This window comes from Vespa velutina, chromosome 3 (assembly GCF_912470025.1).
Source record: "Vespa velutina chromosome 3, iVesVel2.1, whole genome shotgun sequence".
In the NCBI taxonomy this organism is placed as follows: Eukaryota; Metazoa; Arthropoda; class Insecta; order Hymenoptera; family Vespidae; genus Vespa; species Vespa velutina.
The window spans coordinates 9,021,769-9,042,163 of record NC_062190.1 but is presented as its reverse complement, the minus strand read 5'-3'; the positions used below and the strand labels follow the sequence as shown (position 1 = coordinate 9,042,163).

General features: G+C 26.6%; 5 protein-coding genes across 14 annotated transcripts; 3 read left to right on the top strand and 2 right to left on the bottom strand.

Moving 5' to 3' along the window:
• Positions 1-29: 29 nt before the first annotated feature.
• On the top strand, positions 30-4,278 carry LOC124947806 (lysophosphatidylserine lipase ABHD12). Of its 8 annotated transcripts, none has more exons than XM_047490461.1 (11): positions 30-356; positions 902-953; positions 1,379-1,481; positions 1,759-1,877; positions 1,969-2,074; positions 2,193-2,392; positions 2,465-2,600; positions 2,957-3,074; positions 3,148-3,309; positions 3,398-3,525; positions 3,626-4,278. In XM_047490461.1, exons 3-11 carry the CDS (start codon positions 1,411-1,413, stop codon positions 3,660-3,662), a joined length of 1,077 nt encoding a protein of 358 aa, XP_047346417.1. In that variant the 5' UTR covers positions 30-356; positions 902-953; positions 1,379-1,410; the 3' UTR covers positions 3,663-4,278. The 8 variants fall into 8 exon arrangements, with proteins under 8 accessions (XP_047346417.1, XP_047346415.1, XP_047346420.1 ...); XM_047490459.1 differs by having other exon boundaries at positions 31-356; positions 1,367-1,481; XM_047490460.1 differs by lacking the exon at positions 30-356 and adding an exon at positions 434-787.
• A 263-nt stretch (positions 4,279-4,541) lies between these two features.
• LOC124947803 (26S proteasome regulatory subunit 10B) lies at positions 4,542-6,743 on the top strand. Its single transcript, XM_047490454.1, has 7 exons — positions 4,542-4,702; positions 4,944-5,023; positions 5,118-5,157; positions 5,278-5,414; positions 5,502-5,874; positions 5,990-6,253; positions 6,330-6,743. The coding sequence occupies exons 1-7, from the start codon at positions 4,606-4,608 to the stop codon at positions 6,518-6,520; spliced, it is 1,182 nt and encodes a 393-aa protein (XP_047346410.1). The 5' UTR covers positions 4,542-4,605; the 3' UTR covers positions 6,521-6,743.
• LOC124947804 (tRNA (guanine-N(7)-)-methyltransferase non-catalytic subunit wdr4) lies at positions 5,371-8,936 on the bottom strand. Its single transcript, XM_047490455.1, has one exon. The coding sequence runs from the start codon at positions 7,985-7,987 to the stop codon at positions 6,824-6,826; it is 1,164 nt and encodes a 387-aa protein (XP_047346411.1). The 5' UTR covers positions 7,988-8,936; the 3' UTR covers positions 5,371-6,823.
• Positions 8,397-20,393, top strand: LOC124947796 (DNA mismatch repair protein Msh2). 3 transcript variants are annotated; one of them, XM_047490434.1, is made up of 15 exons: positions 8,397-8,612; positions 8,679-8,728; positions 16,291-16,414; positions 16,488-16,744; positions 16,905-17,072; positions 17,156-17,344; positions 17,449-17,843; positions 17,975-18,189; positions 18,339-18,656; positions 18,730-18,951; positions 19,028-19,260; positions 19,379-19,470; positions 19,557-19,779; positions 19,846-19,938; positions 20,026-20,393. In XM_047490434.1, exons 1-15 carry the CDS (start codon positions 8,579-8,581, stop codon positions 20,182-20,184), a joined length of 2,772 nt encoding a protein of 923 aa, XP_047346390.1. In that variant the 5' UTR covers positions 8,397-8,578; the 3' UTR covers positions 20,185-20,393. The 3 variants fall into 3 exon arrangements, with proteins under 3 accessions (XP_047346390.1, XP_047346389.1, XP_047346391.1); XM_047490433.1 differs by lacking the exons at positions 8,397-8,612; positions 8,679-8,728 and adding an exon at positions 14,885-14,983; XM_047490435.1 differs by lacking the exons at positions 8,397-8,612; positions 8,679-8,728 and adding an exon at positions 16,166-16,204.
• LOC124947795 (uncharacterized protein MAL13P1.304-like) lies at positions 8,981-14,640 on the bottom strand. The gene is made up of 2 exons (XM_047490432.1): positions 14,485-14,640; positions 8,981-14,242 (listed from the first exon to the last, which is right to left on the bottom strand). The coding sequence occupies exon 2, from the start codon at positions 14,228-14,230 to the stop codon at positions 9,071-9,073; it is 5,160 nt and encodes a 1,719-aa protein (XP_047346388.1). The 5' UTR covers positions 14,231-14,242; positions 14,485-14,640; the 3' UTR covers positions 8,981-9,070.
• Positions 20,394-20,395: the final 2 nt, after the last annotated feature.

The following is a 20,395-nucleotide window of genomic DNA, read 5'->3' as shown; positions in this document are numbered from 1 at the left end:
ATTTAATTCAAACAACGATAGAGGAGCGTGTATCAAAAACATTGAAAAAGTGAATTGCATAAAATACAATGCATATAAAGAGTTGTCACTGACAAACAGATTTTAATGATCTGTTTAAATGTGATCTAATTTTCAACAAATTGTTTTGTCGAAAATCAAATCTAATTATTCGAAATTTTTGATTGTTTATAATTAGTACATTACATATTTCTACTTAATAAATATTACATTAAAATTAGACTTAGAAAAGACATAAAAAGAAAAAAGAAGAACATAATAACAATTCGTGGAAAAACCATAAAACGTAATTTCCGTCGATTATTTAGGAATACGTCATACCGTTCTATAGTTCTGAAGTAAGCACTATTTAATTTATTGTCTGCTTTCTTTGATCCTTTCAGTATATCTTCTAAGCTCCTTTGGAAAGGTCAATTTAATAGTGATTTATAATTGCTCATTTGTGATAATTATTTTCTCTTTATAATATAATTTGTGAATATTAGAAAAAATAAAAAAGAATTTTAATCCAATGTTTTAATTAAACATTGAATTTAAATGTTGAAAAGATTAATCATTTATTAATCAATATTATAGTTAACTATTGTTAACACAGAAAAAAGAATGAGTTTGCTTCCTTTTAATGATATTTTATAATAGTTTATTACAATCATAGTTGAAGTATAATTATACGTATTATAATAATATTGATAATTGTGCCGATTTATCAATATTTCTTATATTCACTTAATATGTTATATTGGTTGCCAAAAAAACGCTTAATAAAAAGGTAACAATTTCTTTTGTTGTGCCTGCATGATAACAAAGACTTAAAGAATTAATAGGATTAAGAGATATAAATATTTTTTTGTATATATTTACCATTAATATATTAACTTATAAGTATACGAACGGATTCAACCATTATTCAACAAAGACAGGCTTCTAATGCAAAAGTAAGTTTACATACTTATAAATAACAGAAAAAAAAAAAAGAAAAAAAAATACAGTACTCTTCATTATTATTATAATTAATTATATTAATATCTTTAAATTTGCATTAATGCAAATTGCACGTGATTATACAATGTTTTATTACACAAAGTTTTTCGGATAAAGTTATTTAAAGAAGATTATAAAATTATAAAATAGAATGATTATGTAATTACTTTTACTATTTATACATATATTTATGACTCATTTCATTTGGATAAATTATCTCTAGATTTTTTTTATAAATAATGATATGCATCTATCAAATACATGCATATATACTTGAAACATCAATTATAGAATATTAAGAACATAAAATTCCAAATAACTTCCTGTAATAAATTTTGCTAACTGAAAGTATTTTACATCATAAAAGGACTTGTGACAGGAATCCTTAAGCTTTGGTAGCTACTAACAAACATGCGATCAAGTTACCTACTCTTAGCAGCAGTGATACCATTCGTCATCCTTGATATTTGGTACACAGGAATGTAAGTTACTTTGTTGAATCAATCAAACTTCTGTGGTTAATTATTGGTATATCTAATTATATACTTTCTCTTATTTAACATCATAAGCAAATTAAATGACCAAATAATCCAAATAACATTAATTTAATGCTTTCCCAACATATTAATTACACTTGGAGTATAGCATATAAGTATATTCTATAAATAGATGTTACTATCGCTTTTTTAACTATTCTTCTTTTTATTGTGAGATATAATATATAAATTGTAATTTTAATACTATCTATATATATTTCAGATGTTTATTGTGGATCATGAAAGTATCAATTCTAACTTATCTTATTTTATTTGGAATTTTACCTATTATATTTCATTATTCTTATACAGTACAAAAAAAAATCCTTTTTTTAAATTTTGGTAAATATTCACCTTTTGTGCATTAGTACCAACATATGTAACAACAAATCTACTAATTCTTCAAACAAAATAATAAATTTTATTTTTTTAGTATATTGGCCACTTAACACTGATTTTTCGAAACCAGAGATTCTTGGCTTGAAAGGAGTTAGAAATTTTTACTTGCATACCAATGAACACGTAAAATTAGGAGTATGGTAAATAATACGAGAAATATAACTATAAAATTTAATTGGTATTATACATATATATATATATATATATATATATATATATATATATATATTTTTTACATTATTGTCTATCTGTTTTCAGGCATATATTACCGCAATCTTTAATAAATGATTCATTTGTTCCAACGAATGAAGCTTTTGAAACTTCTTTACATAACAGTAGTAAACCAGTTTTTGTATATATGCATGGAAATAGTGGAAATAGAGCAAGTAGCCACAGATTAGAACTTTATAAACTTTTCCAAAATTTGGATTATCATATTGTGTGCTTTGATTATAGAAGTATGTATAAAGATCATTCACATTCATTCTCTAATTTGTTTGACAGAGTATAATTTTAAATATGATATTTAGGTTATGGAGATAGCGACAAAGCAGACCTCTCAGAAACAGGTATTGTCAATGATAGTAAATATATTATTGAATGGGTAATGGGTAAAGTTAATGGCACTGCACCTGTTTTTGTTTGGGGACATTCTTTGGGTACTGGGTAAGAGTTCAAATATCGTTCGATGTATTTATAGATACATATTAAATATAATAAGATATGAGTGAGAGTGTAGAAAAAGGCACATATTGTAGAAGTCACTTATTTAATTATTATAATAAACAACGAAAATTGTTTTTGTTTTTCTGTAAATTTTATGAAATCTTGATATATATCTTTCTTCTAGACAATCATTCATATGTGTTTAATATTCTTGTATACAATATTACATATATATTTTTGTATTTAATATTATATACATATATATATATATATATATATATATATATATATATATATATATATATATATATATAATATTACAAAATGTAATTTTAATACGAATTCTTTGAGGATAGAGTGTCCACGCATGCATTAGCATTATTAGGTGCTAAAGGTATAATACCTACGGGTTTGATACTCGAATCACCTTTCAATAATATTATTGATGAAATAAGCGAGCATCCATTTGCACAGGTTTTTTATTTTTATATTTTTAAAAATGTGCTCCTCTTTCTTAATTTCTGATGTCTTATTCGTTTTAATACAGATATTTAAACACTTACCATGGTTCAATTGGCTAATTGTAGAACCTTTCTATCATAATGGTTTACGATTTGAATCTGACAAACACATTAAAAATGTTACTTGTCCTGTTATGATATTACATGCTGAAGATGATAACATTATACCATTATATTTGGGTGAAAAAGTATGTTTAAATATTATACCTGAAATGATATGTCTATTAGAAGTATTTAAAAAATAAACAATATATCTTTTTATGATATATATTTTAGTTGTATCAAGCAGGATTGAATTATCATAAAAATGAAACAAATTTAATTGAAATGGTTAGAATAGATGCATTATATGAACTTGGACATAAATATATTTGTCGATATAAAATACTACCGAATATAATTGAGTAAGTAAATGAAATAAATGATACTTGAGTTATTCTTAAAATTATATTTAAATGTATAAAATATATTAACTTTTGATATTTTTTGCGTCTTTGTTTTTAGGTCGTTTGTAACAAAATTACAAAAAACACAAGACTGAAGAAAATACTTAAACTATCTACAGTATTACTATGCAACTTTGTTTCCAATAGAGTTTTGATTGTATTTTGTACATTTAAAAGAGTACAAGAATGAGTATTATACAATTAATAAACTTAAAACAAAAAAATTGATGAAATTATCCTCTAAGATTTTCAATTACAAAATACTAATTAATCATAAAAGTATAAATATAATTACGAAAATAAAAAATTGATTATATTGGTGATAATTTTATTATAAAATATTGAAACGTGCAATTTTCAAGTAATACATTTATTTTTATATATATTGCAATGAAAATGACTTTCTTGTATTAATGTGGGTTTATTGTACAGTCTCTCAGATTATTAAAAAAACAAATGCATCATTAAATCACAAATAGGATTAATAATGTAGTTAGGTAATTAATTAGGATAAATTGCTTTATGTATTATTTTTATTTTATTTATTGAGTTATAAGAATTTGTTTTGAAAAAATATAAGCATGAACTAAGTGTATTTGATTCTTATGATATATACTTGTGATAAACATTGTCATGTATTTATAATTGTAATATTGTAATACATAAATGTAAAAATTGATATTAAAATATAAAGTATTAATACAAAATTTATTTCAGTAGCAGTTTTTTTGAATCTGTTCAAATTTCATTTTAAAAATAAAAAATGTTTAATATGTAATTAATAACAGGTTGTAAAATTTAATTATTATTATCAATTAAATATATTTTTATCGAAATTTTTCAATTTAAAAAAAAAGATAATAGAAAATAATTAGATTATTATTCTTATATACTTCCATTTTGTTTTATACTCCGTTATTGAAATCACAAACTGTAGATGGAAGTACAATCGAGAATGAAGTTAGTAAACTTCGTCAATTCTATATGAATCTACCTAGAAACTTTTTCAATGACAGTTATACAGCAAAATAAGTAAAAATGGCGGTCACCATGGATTCTGTAAGAGAAAAAGTTCTTCAAAATTATCGAAAAAAACTTCTGGAACACAAAGAAGTAGAATCACGATTAAAAGAAAGTAAGATATATATATTTTTATTTTTTTTTTTAGATAATTTGTCCTTTCCAAAAACGTATGTATTACCTAACCTCATTTTCCTATAATAGTTCTTTGTTTCATGTTTGATTTATTATTAATTGTTATTTATATTTTATTATTTCCTCTATAATTAAATACATATAAATATAAAATTATACTTTTCGTATATGTGTAATATATATATATATATGTATGTTTAAATATTTTTTTATATTTATAGTGAGGGAACACTTAAAAGATTTGACCAAACAATATGACAAGTCCGAAAATGACTTGAAAGCTCTTCAAAGTGTTGGTCAGGTAAATAAATCATGTTGTTTAATAAATACAGTTTTAAATATTTCTTTGTGTAAAAAATTATCAATATGTGCACACATATATTTTCTTTCCATAGATTGTTGGTGAGGTTCTTAAACAACTTACAGAAGAGAAATGTAAGTGAAATGCTTTAACAAATATAAAACCATATTATATAACAAAAAAGAAAAAAAGATCTAGAAACATTTTGTTTTATTTTAAGAAAGAATTTAAAAAAATATGTAATGTTATTTCAGTTATAGTAAAAGCAACAAATGGTCCTCGCTATGTTGTTGGTTGCAGACGTCAACTTGATAAGAATAAATTAAAGTCTGGAACCAGAGTTGCTCTTGATATGACAACTTTAACTATAATGCGTTATTTACCACGTGAGGTAAAAATAATTTAATATGCAATAATTAAATGTATGTTATACTTTAGTTGTCTATACTTGTTATAAACTGTATTTTATCTCGTTTAGGTTGATCCATTGGTTTACAATATGTCTCATGAAGATCCTGGTGATGTTACATATTCTGCTATTGGTGGTTTAAGCGAACAAATACGTGAATTACGAGAAGTTATAGAATTACCTTTATTAAATCCTGAACTATTTCAAAGAGTTGGTATTACTCCACCTAAGGGATGTTTATTATATGGTCCACCTGGTACTGGCAAAACACTACTGGCAAGGGCAGTTGCTAGTCAATTAGATGCAAATTTCTTGAAAGTTGTATCAAGTGCTATTGTAGACAAATATATTGGAGAATCAGCACGATTGATCAGAGAAATGTTTAATTATGCTCGTGATCATCAACCGTGTATTATATTCATGGATGAAATTGATGCTATAGGTAAAATTTTTTATATAGAAACGGCATTCTGATAAAGTTAATAGTATAAAAAAAAAAATATATATACACATAAAAGAAATATTACTTAATATTATTATTATTTGATTTTACATAGGCGGGCGAAGATTTTCTGAGGGAACTAGTGCAGATAGAGAAATTCAAAGAACTCTAATGGAATTATTAAATCAAATGGACGGCTTTGATTCTTTAGGTCAAGTTAAAATGATAATGGCAACAAATAGACCTGATACTTTGGACCCTGCTCTGTTAAGACCCGGTCGTTTGGACAGAAAGATTGAAATACCGTTACCTAACGAACAAGCACGACTTGAAATTTTGAAAATTCATGCAGGTCCAATTGCTAAGCATGGTGACATTGGTAAATATATTAATATGTAATGTATAATATATATAATCTTTATGATTTAACAATAATTGGCTAATATTTAATACAGATTATGAGGCAGTAGTCAAATTATCAGATGGATTTAATGGAGCAGATTTAAGAAATGTTTGCACAGAAGCTGGATTATTTGCAATAAGATTGGAGAGAGAATATGTTGTCCAAGAAGATTTTATGAAAGCTGTAAGGAAAGTTTCAGATAATAAGAAACTTGAATCAAAGTTAGATTACAAACCAGTATAAGAAAGCAACATAGCTATTGTGATTTAGTGAATGATACAAATAAATCAATAAAATAGCCTTATTTTATCTTAACAATACATACATTTTCATGTGAATTTGCATATTAATAATATATTAATCATGCTTAACTCGTCATCAATATATTTTGTCTGATATCATAAATTCATGTAAACTTGTCATGCTTTTATTATTCAAATAATGAGATGAATTTACATTTATAATACATGATGTTGTATGCTTATTTTTCTTTTCTTTTCTTTCTTTTTTCGTTTTTTGGAATTTTATTTTGTTAACTGAAAATACTTATTCCAAAGTATTAGATAGACGTGATTTTTTTCTTTCTAAATACTGTTGTACATTATCATATTTTCTTTTGTACAAAATAGGGAATAAATTTTGCGTAAGTGTATTATTATTCAATGACATCCAAACTTCATTCAATTCTTTTAATATATTATTTGTAATTGAGTCCAATACAAAATGATTATTCTTCAAAATATATATATTCACTCCTGAATTGGTTAAAACCCACATTCGATGATTTTTTAAAAAACAATCTAAAGGTTCATCTTCCATTATTATAGTTTCAATCCAAGTAGCTGTTAATTGTGATTCCACTGTTTCATCAATGATATATATCAGTAATATATTACTACTATAAAAACTTATAACAAGTAAAGACGATAATTTATCAAGTGCCATAGCTTTTAAATGTTTCACAGGTAAGACATTTACGTATTCTTCATAATGATTGGTTTTAAGAATTTGATTAAATTTGTCAATATTATATTTAGCAATTTTTTCACTAAAATTAATGGTTAATAATTCTCTACCATATTCATAATTCCATAACATGAAAGTTCCATCTCCTCCCGAGGATATTAGAATTTTTTTTTTATGAGGTAGTTCACAAATATTCGTTACAAATTTACTATGTCCAAGACAATAAGATACAATATTATATGAATGTGGAAACATTGATACACGAATCTTTTCATCTCTATCAGTTGTTAAAATATACTTTCCATCTTCCGTGACAAGTATATCCAGCAGCATTGATAAATGTCCCAAGAGTAATGTTCCATTTTCTATAGGATTTGCGGTAGAAAATAGATAAGCATCTCCAGCCTTATCGGCAACAATTATATCATTGTTTGGAGAAAATATTACTTTGCTTGCTGCTCTAGATAATATTCTGTTTGATATAAGCCTTTTACTTTTTCTTTCATATAAACACAATTGTTTACGATTTGTACATACCAAAAAATATTTGCCATCGTTAGAAAATGTTGTACTTATTATCATGTGATATGATTCTATATCTACATTGTTATGTATATTAACTACCTTATTACATTCCAACTGAGGTAGTGCTATGGTATTTATTAAGTTATTATCGATGTTGTATATTATGAGATGGTCATTGTTGCATACAACAATATCTGAATCATATATGCAGAAACTCATATTCTTTTTAGATTTCAAATAAAATTTTTTTGAACAACAGCCATATAATGGTATTTATTCACTGCGATATATTTCACAGATCAAATGTTCACAACTTTAATTACTAATTTATTAGTAATACATGTGATTCACTGCTATCATACTTCAATATACGTTTATCGATTTTAGTATAAGGTTATCGATTAGAAGAGATCACTTTTTTTATAATAAATAAATTATGAGTTCCACTTGCTTATTTTATTCTAAGCATGATGTTTTAAAATTTATAAAGTGCGATAATTAAAATTCTAACCAATACTTTGACGATGATATTAGTCAAACTATGACGTTCAGTATAAAAGTTTGTCTAGAGACATTTATTTTTACATTTTAGAGACTTTTTTCTTATACTGTTACAAGTATCATCTTTTCGCGGGAAGCTGAAAAATCTTCTATCATACTCGAACTTAATGTGCGTGAATCTAATTGCACGATACGGTTAATTTTGAGACGTGTATATTTTCAATTATTTAATTTTTTTATTAATTCTACTTTTTTTTTCTTTTTTTTTTTTTTTTCGAAAATATTAAACGTACTATTTTTATATTAATAATGGCTGTACAACCAAATCAACAATTTAGTATGGGTAAATAACCTTTGTTCTTAAGTTGTTCTCTCTTTTGTTATAATAATATATAATTAAATATTTCAGATCCACCTTCTCAAATCAGTTTTGTTAGGTATTTCAAGAATCTTCCAGAAGTAAGTAAACGTTTATATGTAATATTAATATTTATTTTGTTTTAAAAGTTTATGATACCATTGTGGAATGATAACGTATTTACTTATAATTATAAAATTACAAAAAATCAATCTGCATCATAATTTTATATTTATCTTAATACATTATGCTTTATCATTTTATAATACTAAATTATATGATTAATTTGTGAAAATGCTTTAGATTATAATATCATAAATTGAATATTGATATTATTTGAGCTTATATACAAATTGAATATATTATCTGTGGTAAATAAAACATATATATTATAATTCTTTATAGGATATAGATTAAAAATGAATTAAATTAAAAAATTATATTTAACCAAATAGATCTTTAGCTTTTTCTTTTGCTTTATCAAAACTAGTTGTAAATTTATGACCGAGTCTTGTCCAGAATGTTGGTGGTGCTTCGGTATCAACTTTTTCTGTTATTTCTGGTGTTTCTGGTATTTCTGGTATTACTGTAGTCGTAGTAGACAGAGGAATTACTTCTCTTGGTTTCTCTCTAATATCCCATGAATCTACACCATCTGAATAAGGAGGTAACGTAGCACTAGGATTTTGTGTTACATGATTAAAAATATCATCACTATGATTAGCATCATATGGGCCACCACCATATGCTACTAAAATACGTGGTTCTATTTTACCACCTGGATTATTGTTTTGAGAAGGGACATTCTCTTGATTATTGTTTTGATTTTCTTTCTTATACATTTCTTCTCGATTAGGATCTTGATTTAATTGAGATTGAGATTCTCCATAATTATTTTGATATTCACTTTGTGTTGATTGCCTATAAATATGTCTAAATCTATGTCCGCCTTTAGTGAACCCAATTCTTTTGTGGAAATTTTGTTGTTGATGTTGCTGACTTCCATCTTTATCGACTGTTTGAATATTTGGCTGATTTGAGACTTCTTGCTGATTTGAAGATTGAAGATTTCCAGAGTTAAACTCATTATTTCTTTCAATTTCTTGATTAGATTTTGAATCATCTGATACTTGATATGAAATAGTTGTATCAGCAACATCACTTGAATGATGAATATGTACATTTGATTCTTTATTGTTATCAGTTATGAATTGATTAGAAGTTGTATATCTTGGCTTCCATCTCGGTTTTGGTGCTGGTGTCAGTAAATGTAAAGGTTTATTTTCATTCAGATCTGATTGTTCTCCAGTTCCAGATACACTTGGATGGAAATATTGTTCACCTGTAAATTGCTGATTATGGCTGGTAGAATATCTTTGGTTCTGTAACTGTTGTCCAAATTCTAAATTTCCAAAAGTTTGTTGTATCAAATCATCATATCCACTTGTTTGAGTTGGATTATTACTCCAATCAGTAAAATCTTCAAAACGCTTATTATGACTACTTGGTTTTTGATGTTGCTGACCAAATTCTAAATGTCCCGAGGTCTGTTGTGTTAAATCATCTGTATGTTGATTATCTCTATTGCGATTTCTATGATTCTGTACCTGTTGTGTCTGTTGCCCAAATTCTAAATGTCCCGAAGTTTCTTGCGTAAAATCATCAAATCCACCTGTTTGTTGAGTTAAATCTTCATATTTTTGACTTAAACTATTCGGATTTCTGTGATTTTGTGTCTGCTGTCCAAATTCCAAATGTCCCGAAGTCTGTTGTGTTAAATCATCAAATCCACCTGTTTGTTGAGTAAGATCATCACTCTGTTGAGTTAAATCTTCAATATGTTGATTATGTCTACTGTGGTTTCTGCGATTCTGTGTCTGTTGTGTCTGTTGCCCAAATTCTAAGTGTCCCGAAGTTTGTTGTGTTAAATCATCAAATCCACCTGTTTGTTGAGTTAGATCATCACTCTGTTGAGTTAAATCTTCAATATGTTGATTATATCTACTGCGATTTCTGCGATTCTGTGTCTGTTGTGTCTGTTGCCCAAATTCTAAGTGTCCCGAAGTTTGTTGTGTTAAATCGTCAAATCCACCTGTTTGTTGAGTTAGATCATCGCTTTGTTGAGTTAAATCTTCATATTTTTGATTTGAATTACTGGGGTATCTTTGATTCTGTGTCTGTTGTCCAAATTCTAAATGTCCTGATGTTTGTTGCGTTAAATCATCAAATCCACCTGTTTGTTGAGTTAAATCTTCATGCTTTTGACTTAAACTACTTGGATTTCTGTGATTCTGTGTCTGCTGTCCAAATTCCAAATGTCCCGAAGTCTGTTGTGTTAAATCATCAAATCCACCTGTTTGTTGAGTTAGATCATCACTCTGTTGAGTTAAATCTTCAACACGTTGATTATGTCTACTGCGATTTCTATGATTCTGTACCTGTTGTGTCTGTTGGCCGAATTCTAAATGTCCTGAAGTTTGTTGCGTTAAATCATCAAATCCACCTGTTTGTTGAGTTAGATCGTCATTCTGTTGAGTTAAATCTTCAATATGTTGATTATGTCTACTGCGATTTCTATGATTCTGTACCTGTTGTGTTTGTTGGCCGAATTCTAAATGTCCCGAAGTTTGTTGTGTTAAATCGTCAAATCCACCTGTTTGTTGAGTTAAATCTTCATATTTTTGACTTAAACTATTCGGATTTCTGTGATTTTGTGTCTGCTGTCCAAATTCTAAATGTCCTGAAGTCTGTTGTGTTAAATCATCAAATCCACCTGTTTGTTGAGTAAGATCATCACTCTGTTGAGTTAAATCTTCAACACGTTGATTATGTCTACTGCGATTTCTGCGATTCTGTGTCTGTTGTGTCTGTTGGCCGAATTCTAAATGTCCTGAAGTTTGTTGCGTTAAATCATCAAATCCACCTGTTTGTTGAGTTAGATCGTCACTCTGTTGAGTTAAATCTTCAATATGTTGATTATGTCTACTGCGATTTCTATGATTCTGTACCTGTTGTGTTTGTTGGCCGAATTCTAAATGTCCCGAAGTTTGTTGTGTTAAATCGTCAAATCCACCTGTTTGTTGAGTTAAATCTTCATATTTTTGACTTAAACTATTCGGATTTCTGTGATTCTGTGTCTGCTGTCCAAATTCTAAATGTCCTGAAGTCTGTTGTGTTAAATCATCAAATCCACCTGTTTGTTGAGTAAGATCATCACTCTGTTGAGTTAAATCTTCAATATGTTGATTATGTCTACTGCGATTTCTATGATTCTGTACCTGTTGTGTTTGTTGGCCGAATTCTAAATGTCCTGAAGTTTGTTGTGTTAAATCATCAAATCCACCTGTTTGTTGAGTTAGATCGTCACTCTGTTGAGTTAGATCTTCATATTTTTGATTTGAACTACTGGGATATCTGTGATTCTGTGTTTGTTGTCCAAATTCCAAATGTCCCGAAGTCTGTTGTGTTAAATCATCAAATCCACCTGTTTGTTGAGTTAAATCTTCATTTTGTTGAGTCAAATCTTCATATTTTTGATTATTAGGATATCTATGATTCTGTGTTTGTTGTCCAAATTCCAAATGTCCCGAAGTCTGTTGTGTTAAATCATCAAATCCACCTGTTTGTTGAGTTAAATCTTCGTTTTGTTGAGTCAAATCTTCATATTTTTGACTACTAGGATATCTATGATTCTGTGTCTGTTGTCCAAATTCTAAATGTCCCGAAGTCTGTTGTGTTAAGTCATCAAATCCACTTGTTTGTTGTGTCAAGTCTTCACTCTGTTGAGTTAAATCTTGATTTTGTTGTTGTAACAATTGAAGTTCATTATCACTATATGCCAGTTTTTCTGGTTGATAATGTTTAGGATTTTTGGGAAATCTGCCATATTGCTGTTGTTGCTGACTGTCACTATGTCGATGATAGTCTGCATTACGTTTATATTTTCTGTTATATCTATGTTGACTTTGCTCCATTTCATGAGTACAATCTTCATATTGCATTCCTGGATCAATCCCATGTGTGCCAGTAACTACCTGTTGTGAATGTGCTGTATAGCCTGGATTGTAATTATTACCTACTGTACGAACAACTTCCATGTTGTATGCCCTACTTCTGTGATGTGAAGAATAATGATTTCTGTCATATGGATTAGTATTAACAATTTCACTTCTTTGTCCCATAGCATCCCAACCTTGTTGATGTTGTATTCTTTGGTCTCTTGTATATGGATAATTATCAATGTTTTCATTCAATCTACCATGTTGTACATTATCTACAGATTGATAATTTTGTCTCATTTGTGATTGGCGTGTATCAAAATGTTCTCTTTGATAATTACTATTTTCACTAATTTGAGGTTGAATATGACTGGGTAAAACATTTGTATGAGATTGAGAAATATATGTTTCTTCTCTTTGGTGTTGAATATTTGGTATATTTCTATTATATACATTGTCTTGATTTCTGTATAATGCATCCTCAGCAGTAAGAGTTTGTCTATTTGGCAATTGATTTTGAGGTACATTATATATTATTCCAATAGTAGGCATATACTCATTTTGATCTCTATGTCTATAATCAGCACTTTCAGCAACTTGTAGATCATTATTTTTATAACTAGGTGTTACATTGTCTTGAATTAAATTCATGGTACCTGTATGCAAAGTGTTACTTGATGCCATATGTTTGGAATGAGATGATCGATGAATTTCTGTTTCCAGATTTTTGAATTCCTGATTTACTTTTTGTATTGTATTTTGCAAATCATGTATATTTGAAGCAATCTCATGTTTAGGATTGGTGCTTGTACTATATTGAGAAGTATAATTTTGTTGGTAATAACGAGTTGTTTTTGGACCAGTAACATATTGTCCCTCCTCTTCAAAAACACGTCCATGTCCTCCATCAGTTCTATATGTATTAACTTGAGACCAATTGCCAGGTCTTATTTCAATATGTCGATTTTGACCTTGTAACAATTCTGAATCACCACCAGACATTCCATGTTGACTCACTTGTAAATTATCACTTAATTCTCCAAAAATCTCATGTCTTTCATTATGACTTTCTCTTCCTCTGTACGATTGTTCTAACTTATCATTATGTAATGTATTATAATTATGTTCTTGTTTATATGATTCTGAATTTCTTGATTGCTCATATATTCTTTGACTGTCAGTATTATGCATAGAATTGTATCTATTTTGATTGATTAATCTTTCTGACTGTATTAAATCTGGATTATTTACATGAGTATTAGAATATGAAGAAGTATAATTCTTTTTAAAATATCTTACACGCTTTGAACCTTCAACATATTGTCCTTGCTCTTCGTAAACTTTACCATGACCACCATCTGTTTTATACTCATTTTGTTCTGTCCAGTTACCAGGTCTATTGTAATCAAGATTTAAATGATTTATGTTTCTTATATTTGAATCTGTTACCAAATCTGCATGATCATTAAGATTACTAGATACTTGATGAGTTCTATAAGAATTGACTTTTCGATAAGTAGTAGTACAGCTTTCTATGCAACCATTGGGTGCACATAATGATTGTGTAAATAAAATGGATAAGATAATTATCCTTTTCATTGCCATATTTAGACTGGTCTGTGAAATAAAAAAAGAGGATTTCTGTTAAAATTTATAGTAAATTGTATGTAATAATCAAATATATATAAAACATATTTAAATAACAGTAAATAAGTTATGAATTTTTTATGATTTTTATATTTATCATTAATTACAAAATATTTATTATAATCTTTGAAATTATTCATTAATTAAATTTTTATATTCTATTATATTCGTAATATAACAAAATTTATTATTAAAAAATATTGCTTTATTACCTTGGAATAAATGACCAAGACACACTTTTAATTCACTTGCTAATCTAAAGATGTTCTCACTAACATTGAAGAATAACATATGACAGAAGCAGATTGCAGCAATAGCATTTATGTCAGTTTCCCCTTCTTCGTATCAGAATTCTGGGTTTTTCTTATTTCTTCTCTTTTCTTCATATACTTACTTATCACTGAGACTTCGTGGTAAAAGTATATCAAATTCTGCAATATAATATAAATGTACATTTCTCATTTATTGTCATTTATGTTATTTTATTTTTATTTATTTATTTATTTATTTATTCTTTTTTTTTTTATATGCATATATAATATATCTTCTCATATAAATAATTCTCTGTTTATAACCATATAAATAAATCTCTCTAGTTTTTCTTATAGAATTATATAAATGTACATGTCTTTGGTTTATAACATAAATAAGAATGATTTATTTTATTTATGTAAGAATGAAAGCAGGATGAAAAGTAATACTGGCTTCCAGGTAATAGCATTTCCATATTTAGTGTGATGTGTCACAGATTAAGTCATCCTTTGTCTATAAGATCTTCACTGTATTATTACTTTCATTCACAAGATTAGCAAATATAATTTCAAGGTTACTCTTATGTACTAAAGAAATACTCATTATGTAAAATATATAACAAAAATCAAGTATACAATCTTTTAATATTATAACATTACAATAACTTTTAATATTCATTTCGCATAATAATTGTGATTATACATTAATTTCAATTAAATAAAATATATTGCCTAATTTTATGGTAGCCTACTTATAACATAAATTATTTGTCTTCCTGGAATATGAACTCTGATCTTTTATCGTAATAATATTTTATGATGACCTCATTATTATGGGCGTCAATAGATTTTCTGGATTGTACCAATACTTTCTGAATATGTAATATTTTAATAATCAGTAATGAAAATATAGATCACAACATATAATAAATATATTTCAAAGTACAATATAAATATATAACAAATATAATAATAATAATATATATATTATAATATATAGTATAATAAAAATAAAGTCTATGTAAATTTATAATTTAATCAATGATCTATAAAATGTTATAACACATTATTCATTTAACTATGTATTTATTTATGCAAAACTTTCTTGATCTTATTTAATTCATTCTTATATATTTTTGTATTATTTTATGCTTGAAGTATGTGCATCAATACTTTTCGAGAATTCTTATGTTTTATTTATACTCATTCAACAATCTGACCTTCCGATAGACATTGACCTATAGATATATTACAAGATTTCAAATTTTCTCAGTAATGAGTAAATAAATATTTCTGAAAATTGTATTATATATCCTGTTTAAAATACCCTTTTGGTAATATTTCTAAAATATTATTTACAATACAATTATTATTAAAAATAAAATTTAAATTAAAATAGAATTTGATTTATTGAATTTTGGAAATTTGTACATATGCAAACATTAATTAACATTAATACAAGATATATTAATTTTTACAACAAATATTTCCTTAAATTGCGCATATTTAACATCAATATTAACATTAATAATTTTTATCACTTTGAGTGTATTCATTGCGTAAGTAGGTCAAGGCTAGTAAGTAGGTCGATGCTAATCAATTATATATAACATCAATAAGTATAAATTATACGTACATATACAATTTCTATTAACATATGCATTGGATACAAAATTATAATGTTACTATATATAATAATTTATTAATCAAAATATAATTGATTAAAAAACTATTTAAAAAAAAATAATGTTAATACGTTTATTTTAGAAATCAAGTTCTACTATACGATTTTTTAACAGAGGTGATTATTATACATTACATGGAAGCGATGCTTTATTCGCTGCCAAAGAAGTTTTTAAAACAACATCTGTTTGCAAAATGCTTGGTGCTGGTAAGTTATTGTGAAATTTTAATTTTGTTGTTATAAAAAATTATTATTTAAGAATTTAATTTTTTTATTATAGAACCTCATAAAACTGAAGGTGTTATATTAAATAAAAGTCATTTTGAGGCATTTATACGTGACTTATTATTAGTAAAACAATATAGAGTAGAAGTTTACATCAATCAAGGATCGTCAAAAAATCAAAACTGGGTATTAGAATATAAAGGATCACCTGGTAATCTGTCACAATTTGAAGATACATTATTTGCTAACAATGATATTGCACTTGGAGTGTCAGTAATTGCTATAAAATTAGGGATAGAAGGAAAATCCAGAGTAAGTTTGTATAACGTTTGTATAACGTTTGTATAACGTTTGTATATAAAACAATATTGATTTATACTTATTATAGATTTTATTTAAATTACTGATGTATATTTATGTAGAAATATGTTTATAATAAAATGTATAATATTTTATAATTTATGATATATAGATCGTAGGTTTAAGCTGTCTTGATACTGTAGCAACTTCTTTCTCAGTTTGTGAATTCCAAGATAGTGAATCTTTCTCAAATTTAGAAACATTTATTGTTACACTTAATCCAAAAGAATGTTTGCTAGTTCAAGGAGAAGGTAGTTATGAGTTTGATACTTTAAAGCAGGTTGGTTAATTATAGAGAATATATTTTTATATGAAATATTATAGATTAGATTTATCTAATTTTTGTTATCATATATTTTTTAGGTAATAGAAAGAAGTAATATTTTAGTTACTTTAAGAAAAAAGAGCGAGTTTTCTAGTGATTCAGTTGTACAAGATTTAAATACATTAATCAAATTTAAAAAAGGCCAGCAACAAAATGCTCAATCTTTACCTGAAGTAAATTTAACATTAGCTATGTCAGCTACATCTGCATTAATTAAATATTTGGATGTAAGTATATTTTTCATATAATTATAATTTTTAAGAGAGAAATATTTTTTTTTTTTTTTTTTTTTTTTAATAGAGATAAATGATACTTTAAAATTAAATTTCAGCTGACGTCTGATGAGGGAAATATTCATCAATTTAGCCTAGAACAAATAAAACAATCACGCTATTTAAAATTGGATACAGCAGCTATAAAAGCTCTTAATATTGAGCCTCGTTTAGATGTATCTTCTAATTTAAATGGAAATGTACCTGCAAGTATTTTGACTTTATTGGATAAATGCAGAACTCCACAAGGTCATAGATTAATTGCACAATGGATTAGGCAGCCTCTTACAGATTTGGCACTTATAAAAGAAAGACATGATATTGTAGAAGTATTAGTCAAAAGCAATGAATTGAGATCTGCCCTTAGCGAAGATCATTTAAGACGTATACCAGACTTACAACAATTAGCTAAAAAATTATGTAGAAAAAAAGCTCATCTTCAAGACTGTTACAAGTATGTTACTAATATTATATTTTACAATATATAAAATCTCTATTTTATTGTATATCTTGATACGAACTACCAGAGAAATAATTTATTTTATTATACTAGTTATATTTTTAAATTTATATATTTACTTGTAGAATTTATATGAGCGTGTCTCATTTGCCAAGATTGATACAACAACTTTCTGATGCTTCTGATATAACAGCATTAAAAGAATTGATTATAAATCCATTAAAAGAACTTGTTAACGATATGGATAAATTTCAACAAATGATTGAGCAGACTATTGATTTAGATGCAGCGGAAAAGGGAGATTTTTTAGTACGTCCAGATTTTGACGATGAATTAAAAGGTATAAATAGGTAGTTGTTATGTTTGTTTATTATTCAACAAGATAAAAATCGAGCGTTACATTTTTTTTATTTCAATTCTATCTATATTGCATATAAATGCATATAAATGCATATAAATCCTAATATAATAATAATAAATTCCTAACAGAACTAAAGGAAGAAATGAATGAAATGGAAGAAAAAGTACAATCTCAATTAAGTAAAGTAGCTGATGATTTGAGTTTAGAATCAGGAAAATCATTAAAATTGGAAACCAATCAACAGTTTGGCTATTACTTTCGAATAACATTAAAGGAAGAAAAGATACTAAGAAATAAAAAGAATTATTCTATATTAGACTCCAACAAAAGTGGTGTAAGATTTAGAAATAATAAATTAAGTGAATTGAATGATGAATATATTGCTGCTAGAGAGAAATATACAACTCAACAGAAAACTGTTGTTACAGAAATTATTGAAATTGCAGGTTAGTATATAATTATAAATTATAGTGATAAACAGAATTTATACGTATTTTATTATATGTTGAATTTATATAGCCGGATATACTAGTCCGATTAAAAGTATTGGAGACGTTATCGCGTGTCTTGACGTTCTCGTGGCATTTGCCTTAGCTGCAGCAAACGCACATAAAGCATACATACGCCCAGAAATGCTTTCTAGTGAGCACGGCGAATTTAATCTTATTCAAGTGAGACATCCTTGTTTGGAAATACAAGACGGTGTAGATTATATCGCTAACGACGTATATTTCAAAAGAGGTCAACATAATAAATTAATGAAGTATTAGATTTGTAAAGATTATCATAGTTTATATTAATTCTTAAATAATTTTAGATGAGATTCATTGTTACATTATAACTGGTCCAAACATGGGCGGTAAAAGTACGTATATACGTTCTGCTGGTGTAACTGCATTAATGGCACACATTGGAAGTTTTGTTCCTTGTGATAAAGCAACAATATCTTTATTGGATTGTATATTAGCAAGAATTGGAGCTGATGATTCACAATTAAAAGGGCTCTCAACGTTTATGATGGAAATGATAGAAACAGCTGCTATTTTAAGGGTATGTTAAATTAATGAAAGGCTAATTAAATTAATGAGTGTTTTTCAAGAAGAAAGTATATATTTTTTCTCTTTTTTTTTTTTTTTAATTATTTTAATTATTTTCATATTATTTATAGACAGCAACATCTAATTCACTTGTCATTATTGATGAACTTGGTAGAGGTACATCAACGTATGAAGGATGTGGTATTGCTTGGTCCATAGCAGAGTAAAATTTATATTTTAATCTAAAATAATACATATATTGTTTACAATAGAATTATTTCTTGAATAATATGATATTTACTTTTTTAGGCATCTAGCAAAAGAAATTAAATCTTATTGCTTATTTGCAACACATTTTCATGAAGTTACGAGACTTTCTGAGGAAATATCTACTGTTAAAAATCAACACGTAACAGCTCTTGTACAAAACGATAAACTTACTTTACTTTATAAGATAAAGCCTGGTGTTTGTGATCAAAGCTTCGGTATTCATGTTGCTAAGATGGCTAATTTTCCAAATAACGTAATAGAGGTAAATTTGGAACAATATACCTTGTATTAAAAATAAAGATAAATTAATTAATAATGTGTATTACAGTTTGCTAAGCGAAAACAAACAGAATTAGAGGATTATCAAGGAACAGTTTTTGAAGGATCTAATTGTCCAGAAAAAAAGCGAAAAATTATAAAGGTCTGAAAATAATAGTTTCTTATTGATTTATGTTACATTATTTATATAATAATATTCTTATTTACATTTTATATAATTTTATTATAGGAAGCTGATGGTTTGATAGCCGAGTTTTTCAATAAATGCAAAACATTAGATAAATCTTTACCAAATCCAGAGCTAAGAGATAAGATCTTAGAATATAAAAAAGAAATTCGTTCTCATAAAAATCCATATATCGAAGCATTATTATCAGAAGTTTTCTAATTCATCTTATTTTAAGTATGCCAAATAATTAAATATGCTGTCAATTATTGACAGAATAATTTTTATACATTTTTTAATTAAATGCGATTAATTGTAAGTTTAAATGACAGTATTAAGTTATTTGAAATAATAACATACTTTAAGAACATTATATTATATTCCATGTACATAAAGTTTCATATAAAATTTCCATTTCTTTATTTAAAGCATT

What these genes read in the sequence shown, in the direction of transcription:
- LOC124947806 (XM_047490461.1), top strand. Translation starts at nt 1,411, where the DNA reads ATGCGATCAAGTTACCTACTCTTAGCAGCAGTGATACCATTCGTCATC. An exon ending in AATCCTTTTTTTAAATTTTG is followed by an intron (nt 1,878 to 1,968) that starts GTAAATATTCAC and finishes TTATTTTTTTAG; the next exon opens with TATATTGGCCACTTAACACT. An exon ending in CATTATATTTGGGTGAAAAA is followed by an intron (nt 3,310 to 3,397) that starts GTATGTTTAAAT and finishes TATATATTTTAG; the next exon opens with TTGTATCAAGCAGGATTGAA.
- LOC124947803 (XM_047490454.1), top strand. Translation starts at nt 4,606, where the DNA reads ATGGCGGTCACCATGGATTCTGTAAGAGAAAAAGTTCTTCAAAATTAT. An exon ending in ACAACTTACAGAAGAGAAAT is followed by an intron (nt 5,158 to 5,277) that starts GTAAGTGAAATG and finishes ATGTTATTTCAG; the next exon opens with TTATAGTAAAAGCAACAAAT. An exon ending in TGCTAAGCATGGTGACATTG is followed by an intron (nt 6,254 to 6,329) that starts GTAAATATATTA and finishes TATTTAATACAG; the next exon opens with ATTATGAGGCAGTAGTCAAA.
- LOC124947804 (XM_047490455.1), bottom strand. Translation starts at nt 7,987, where the DNA reads ATGAGTTTCTGCATATATGATTCAGATATTGTTGTATGCAACAATGAC.
- LOC124947795 (XM_047490432.1), bottom strand. Translation starts at nt 14,230, where the DNA reads ATGGCAATGAAAAGGATAATTATCTTATCCATTTTATTTACACAATCA.
- LOC124947796 (XM_047490433.1), top strand. Translation starts at nt 14,891, where the DNA reads ATGTACATGTCTTTGGTTTATAACATAAATAAGAATGATTTATTTTAT. An exon ending in CATCTTCAAGACTGTTACAA is followed by an intron (nt 17,844 to 17,974) that starts GTATGTTACTAA and finishes ATTTACTTGTAG; the next exon opens with AATTTATATGAGCGTGTCTC. An exon ending in CGACGTATATTTCAAAAGAG is followed by an intron (nt 18,952 to 19,027) that starts GTCAACATAATA and finishes AAATAATTTTAG; the next exon opens with ATGAGATTCATTGTTACATT.